Source organism: Chiloscyllium plagiosum, chromosome 4, assembly GCF_004010195.1.
Source record: "Chiloscyllium plagiosum isolate BGI_BamShark_2017 chromosome 4, ASM401019v2, whole genome shotgun sequence".
NCBI lineage: Eukaryota > Metazoa > Chordata > Chondrichthyes > Orectolobiformes > Hemiscylliidae > Chiloscyllium > Chiloscyllium plagiosum.
In genome coordinates, this window is record NC_057713.1 from 105,096,985 (window position 1) to 105,104,518 (window position 7,534).

The following is a 7,534-nucleotide window of genomic DNA, read 5'->3' on the forward strand; positions in this document are numbered from 1 at the left end:
GTAAATGAGACCCATGTATATTACAGTGATTGCACTGTGCTCGGAGGGCAGACAGTGAGGTGAGAACATGTTTATCCTCCAGTTCTCATCCGCAGAACTAATGTGCACTGAATGTCTTAAATCTTCATGTTGTGCCACACCGAGAACACCATTCAAACACTGGTATCCTTCCAAGATCTGCAATCTTGGCATTCCTGCATGGACTTGAAGTGACCCTGAAAAGATGGCACCTGATTCTCTAGCTTCCAATGCTTTTTGTCATCTTCACAATTTCCCCTATCACCCTTGACCCACCTGACATAACTTTGCAATATCTCTCTGTAACCTCTGAACAAGTTCTCTGTTGCTGTGGACCCTATCACTAATGACATGACCACACCATTTCTCACCCTTCATGCTTGCACTCATTGTTGAGTTGACCATTTAAACCATAAACCCTCTCATTATCATCCTTACTGTATTCATTCATTCCCAACCATGACACTGAACCTGTTCACTTTCCAAATTCAACTGCCTCATGACTGTGACTATTCCCTTCATCATCCAACACCTTCAATTTGATTTACAGGATTCCAATGTTCACTACTCCAACCTTGCCCTTTTGTACTCATTCACCTCACTCGTCTGAGTGTAACCAATCCACCCTGACCAGTATGAACCAACCCTGAAGCTAGGCCCTTCCCTTCTCCTATCTCCATGTACCCTAGCCCTTACCTTTCAACACTCCTCACCCCAAATGTGTTCTTGCTGGGTCTGATCCTGGTGTAACATATCCACGGCACAGTAGCCCCTTCCTGTATCAGTGTTCAAGAAAAAAATATCAACCTCAGGCACAGCTGCACAAAGCCAAATAATGAAGCACCTTTTAAATAATTGTGAACCAGGAACCACGAGACTCTTGACATGATCTTGGGGGGAGGATATAATTTTAAAACATTTCAACATAATGAATATTCATTGGCTACTAATGCATTACTAATGGCAAACCCTCACAGGTCAGTATGAGACCTGTCCTGAGAAAAACACATCACTGACCTTATCTCTGCATCTCAACCCACCAGCAGGAAATCAAACTTTTGGCTCCCACTGAATTGAATCACCTCATTCACCTTAATTCCCCTTTCCTGCATCTTCCAGAAAATCCCAAATTTGGTTCTCCTCAAGAAAATTCAACTTCCAAACCTGTGCCTAATCTCAGCTGCTGTGCTGCACCTTTCAATTTCCCATAATGTGTCCAGGTCTTTACTATCAGTAAAAATACTGAAACACTGAACAAATGTGTGAGCAGCACGATCTGTTACCATTCATAGATCCCATCTCATCTTCCTGTGCAGCTTCACAAGCAAAATACTGATCCTGCAGCTGTCCCCTCATTGCTGTTATAGAAAATGATTGTTGCAACATTACTGACATATGAGCAGTTCGAAGGAATGTTGTCTGCAGTTTTACATTCGGTCAATCTATTACCATCGATTTCACTCCAAAAGGACATAAGAAAAAGGAGCAGGAGTAGACCATCTGGCCTCTCAAGCCTGCTCTACTATCCAATAAAATCATGGCTGCTCATATTCGTGGAGTCAGCTCCACTTACCCGCCTGCTCACCGTAACCCTTAATTCCTTTATTGTTCAAAAATCTATCATCTTAAAAACATTCAATGAGGGAGCCTCAACTGCTTCACTGGGCAGGGAATTCCACAGATTCACAACACTTGAGGTGAAGAAGTTCCTCCTCAGCTCAGTCATAAATCTGCTCCCCTTTATTTTGAGATTATGCCACCTAGTTCCGGTTTTACCCACCAGCAGAAACAACCTCCCTGCTTCTATCTTTCCAGAACCATTCTGATGCATTCAATGACCAGAGAGTCTCACAATCCAAGTCTTTCAAACCTTACAACCATAATCAATTTAATTCCTTTGAGTATTCAAGGGAAATGAGTCCCTCTAAATATTCAACTTGCAACACATTTTGTTGACTCTGCGGTCTCATTATTTTGACTGAGTTCGATGAGGCTCAGTCAGCAGCAGATTGGATGACAGATCAATCCCTTTATGAGACCAATGTGATAGTCTGACACTGGAAATATCACAGAAATTACTATTATCAGTAACACAAGCTTGCAGAATGCAATGTAGAAAAAAAGGAACTGAATAGCCCACTAAAATCACTTAATAATAAAACCTTACGTTTTATGTTGGCAACGTGACAACATAGTAAACGTCCACACACATGAGTCGCAATATTTCAGTTCTGCTCTCACTGGTGTCACATTTTCTATAATGCACCGGCCTAAGGAATCTTTTTATACAATAAGGTCAATGGAAATGCCAAAGTTTAACAAATTAAATTAAAGATCATATTTAACTGCTCGGTAACGGAGGGATTAATGGACAATAACACAATCAGGTAACATGCACAATTGTTAATGATATTCCTTTAAATTATCTTATCACCTGAAAATACTTTGTTTTCCATCAGCTCTGCTATTAACAGGCACTTTGGGCTCAGCTCTCTTCCATTTCATTCCTAAACTCTCCCATCAAACTCTCTCTTCCCTCTTTCTGAAGCCTTTTTGAACTTCACCTTTTTGGTTGTGCTTTAAGCTTCAATTTTGCTTCCTCTTTTTTTTTATAAACCTCATTCTGCAAAGAATTCTAGAAATGGTTTTGCAAGTAAGGAATATTCTAGGCTCTTGCTATACCTAGCTGCATTCTTTTATTTCCCTTATCTCTGTTCTCCTACTTGTCCTGAATGGATTGAGTGCTTCCCACAGATATTACTTGACTCCAGTACCCCAGACAACTGGTTGTTATTTTATTCTGAGCCTTGGTGATTGAACATCAGTACAGTATTCAACTGCTGGTGATAATTATACATAGGCTTGATGCTATCCCAATCAAACATGCACAAATGGTAAAATATCACTGGAGTTACTAGATAGAAATCTGGCATAGAAACTCTGGCCTAACCCAGGAGACTAAGCCTCTGCTAATCCCCACAATACCCACGAGATGGAAATTTTTGCACATATAGTATTGAACATTGCGTGGTCATTGTTTCAGACAGTAGATAATGGAAAGTAGCTTGCTGCAAAGTGCAAAGGATATACAGTACTGAAAGGGTTAAATAACTCTGCATGTGGTCATGAATCTTCATTATCAAGGTTGACCTTACTGCAAAGACCTTTAGGTAAAATCGCTCCTTCATTAACTTGTCGTGACTCAAGTCTGAGCAAGACATCAGTGCAGTGAGTGTAATATAGAAATGGATAAGAGTAATTTACATTTGGATAAAAATATAAAGGAATAAACATTTTGGACAAACATGTTCTTCTCTTATAAAAATATCTGTTTCTCTTGACTGAACACACAAAGAGATTTCAATCCCCTGAGGGTTGTACTGTTGTAAATCCCATTTTCCTCCATCTTGAGTCTGTGTTCTTCACAGCACTTTGCTTGCTATAGTTCATTGGTGAGCTTTAAAGGAAGTCTAAGCACCACAGAACAGATTTTCTGTCTGCAATGCCTGCCTTAGGAATGCTTCCAGCTGCTGAATTACACGTGTACACAATCATCAGATCTCCGAAAAATCTGGAGAAGAATTCCCTCTTCCACATATGGAAGACTCTGGAGCAGGGTCAATTGGCTGTCTGATGCATGCCATTCAATTAGCTGACAGCTCACTGGTCTTTCTGCACCCAGTCCCAACTTTCTTCACTGTCCTTCCTGTTCTTCTCAGCTTCAATGATTTCTTTGTACCTTCGCCGAAAGAAGCCCATCTGGACAAAACAGAAAAGTGGAATCAATAAGGGTCCAAGATGATTGCACACAGTCTTGAAAAAGTTTACACCAGTTGAGTTGTGACAAATCTTATTACAATCAGTCAATCATGAAATATTTTGCTTTTTGTGGGGACTCATTCTTGGAGGTAGGTTGTAATTCATCAGCATGAGCTCAATCATAATGAGAGGGCAGCTGGTGTACTTGTGCTGACATAGCACTCTCCTAGTTCCTCCCACTCCAACCCAATAAACCCTCTTGACATCACCAGAAAGAAGTCATTGCTTAAAACAAGGCAAGTTGAGATAGCCCTGAGAATTAAAAGGTGAAGGCATTGTCAGAATTGTGCTTAAAACGATTATAAATGGAACCAAGTTTCTGCATACACTTCTGACAGATAAACTCAATTTCAGAGCAGATTAGTGGAATCTGACAGCTGGAATGGTCCCATGTGGCATGGGTTTGAACTCAGGTCTCAGCCACCATGATGTGAAAAGTATAAACCTGTTGACAATTCAATAAAAGTTGACAATATAAGAATAATAGAAGAGGTGATACGTCAAGTGGAAACATTCACTTGATAGCAATTGGTAGCAGGAGCTTCAGATATAAATGCATATTGTTAAAATACACATGCATAAGATCCATGACAAATATCAAACTTAACTGTGGGAGATTATGAACAGATATCACAAAAAAACAGATACCATCCCATTAGTCAGTACTGACATGAATCATCTCGATGAATGTCATAATAGAGAAAAAAGTCATGAACATAATTTTCAATGAAAGAATCTTAATAAAGTCTCGATTAAACCCTGAAGGGACCTCAGACTATGGTGTTTTTGCGATAAGTTTGAACAGACTAACTTTCAGTCTGAATTTCCTCATCCAATAGGGAGTGATTCTTAACAGAAACTCTAGTCAAGGAATCTATTTTCTGATCGACTCCAATTTCAAAATAGCTCACCACTACAAGTGTTCAATCTCATGTTCTTTTTAATCTGAGCTTTGTACTCATTCACTGAAGATCATTTACAACTCAACGTGGCATTGATTAACTTCACTGGCTGTGCTGAAAAGTAAAGGGCACAGGGAACCTTCCACACGCATAATAAGTGTCTCCGTTTCCACCAGTTTGTTCTCTGAGCCTGATATTCCTTGCTTTGATCTTTTTAGCAAAACTTCAAGTCTTTGGCGGCATTCACAGGAGTAGAGGACAGAAGACAACCTCGGCAGTCCCTTTGGCCAGAAACAGAAACCAGACCCCAGCAGTTAAGCTGCTCTGACATCTGGACTCTTGACTTCTAGAGGGAAACGTGATCCCAGCTTAAAGCAAAGTCTGCAAACCTAACAATTTTCATGGTCTGAACAATTTTTTGTCATTTCCGCCAATACCTATTCGATCATAAATAGCTATTGCCATGAATATTACTACAGCTATAAAAAAAATTATCAAAGTCCAGTGCCACTGATATTGTTGGTTGGTAAAACCATTAACTCTTTAATGATTGGGGAAACGTGTCTAGCAGTGTTATCTTAATTTGTGGAGAACTGAGGATTTCCTCCTTGTGTTTAAAGACATTGAACTCTCATGTCATTTTCTGATCACATTTCCCTGTTTTGAATCGTTTTCAAGTGTAACTTTCTGGCTTTCTACTTAAATCATAAAATTAGCCCTTACACAGAAGAAAATCTATTAAAAGCTGGAAATCCAAAATGAGAAACAGGAAATACTGGGAAATGCATAACAGGGAAGCCAGCACTTGAAACAGAAAGAATAATTTGCATATCCTCAGGATATCCCCAGTAATTTGCAATCAACAAAGTGCCTTTAGGAAAGACTGCAGTCAAAAATGTACACAGCAAGATATCATAAGCAACAATTTGCGAGCTCAGCAAGTAACTTGCTATTAATTGAGAAATAATTTCAGTTGTTCGTCAAAGGATAGATCAATGTTTTATTAATGCAAGTTTGCAACTCAAACATTGACCTTCATGTGCTGAACAATTTGCTGCACATTTCAAACAGTTTGTTTTTAACCTAAAGTGTGTTTTATTGAATTTAATAAGACTGGCAGAGCAATCAATACCAGGATTCCGGAATGTAGAACATGAATTTGGTAATGCGTTAGTAAATGGTCAACATATAATTATATTTTAACTGAAATGCAACAGCAGCAACTTTTAGATTGGCTTTCCGCATCTCTTCAGATTCTGATGACCAAATGCAGCAAGACCAGGACAATATCCATACTTGGACTGACAAGTAACATTTGCACCACATAAATGCCAGCTATGACCATCCCCAGCAAGAGGGAATCTAACCATCATCCCTTGACATTCACTGGCTCTATCATCGCTGAATCCCCCATCATTTGGAGATGCCGGTGTTGGACTGGGGTGTACAACATTAAAAATCACAACACCAGGTTATCGTCCAACAGATTTAGTTGGAAGTACATTATTTGACACAACCACCTGATGAATGAGCAGCACTCTGAAAGCTAGTGCTACCAAATAAACCTGTTGGCCTATAACCTGGTGTTTGTGATTTTTAACTTTGTATCCCCCAGCATTAACATCCTTGGGGTTATTACTGACCAGAATTGGAACAGAACCAGACATGTTAACCAAGAAGAACCAAAGACTGCAGATGCTGGAAATCAGAAAAAAAGTCAGAAATTGCTGGAAATACACAGCCGGTCAGGCAGCACCTGTGGACAGAAAGCAGAGTTAATGTTTCCAATCCAGTGACACTTCTTCAGAAAAGTCATATTAATACTGTACCTACAATCCTGCAATGAGTAACACAGACAGATAGAAGTGATGAGAAATTTGCAACAGCAACAGTATGTGATGGATGGCAGTTATAGGAAGGGGGGAAAGTCTCAGATACAGTCACATGGATGGGTTAACTCCAGGAAGGGTAAGAGAGGTAGGCACCTAGAGCAGGAGTCTTTTGTGGATATACCCATTTCAAACAGGCATCCTGTTTTGGAAAATGTAGGGGGTGATGGATTCTCCGGGGAACGTAGCACAAACAGCCAAGTTTCTGGTATTGAGACTGGCCCTAATGCAATGAGGGGTACGTCGGCTTCCAAGAGATCAATTGTGTTAGGGGATTCTGTAGTCAGAGGTACAGACAGACGTTTCTGTGGCCAGCAGAGAAAATGCAGAATGGTGTGTTGTTTCCCTGGTGCCAGGATCAAGGATGCCTGGGTGCAGAATGTTCTCACGGGGGAGAGGGGCTAGCAAGAGGTCATTGTCCACATTGGAGCCAACGACATTGGAAGGGAAAAGGTTGAGACTCTTAAGGGAGATTACAGAGAGTTAGGCAGAAATTTAAAAAGGAGGTCCTCAAGGGTAGTAATATCTGGATTATCCCCAGTGCTACGAGCTAGTGAGGGCAGGAATACAAGGATAGAGCAGATGAATGCATGGCTGAGGAGCTGGTGTATGGGAGAAGGATTCACATGTTTGGATCATTGGAATCTCTTTTGAGGTAGAAGTGACCTGTACAAGAAGGACGGATTGCACCTAAATTGGAAGGGACTAATATACTGGCAGGGAAATGTGCCAGAACAGGTCGAGAGGATTTAAACTAGTAAGGGGTCGGGAGTGGGACCCAAGGACATAGTGAGAAATGAGATCGATCTGAGACGGGTACAGCTGAGAACAGAAGTGAGTCAAACAGTCGGGGCAGGCAGGAACAAGGTAGAACTAATAAATTAAACTGCATTTATTTCAATGCAA

The 7,534-nt window shown here is 40.5% G+C and overlaps 1 protein-coding gene across 2 annotated transcripts in view; it reads right to left on the bottom strand.

Moving 5' to 3' along the window:
• Positions 1 to 1,756: 1,756 nt before the first annotated feature.
• The window catches only part of itga9 (integrin, alpha 9), a 371,784-nt gene continuing 366,006 nt past the window's right edge, over positions 1,757 to 7,534 (bottom strand). For both annotated transcript variants that reach the window (XM_043688825.1, XM_043688826.1), the window contains one exon: positions 1,757 to 3,777. In XM_043688825.1, coding sequence (XP_043544760.1) covers positions 3,679 to 3,777 — 99 coding nt within the window. In that variant the 3' untranslated portion in view covers positions 1,757 to 3,678. The remainder of the gene's footprint in view (positions 3,778 to 7,534) is intronic.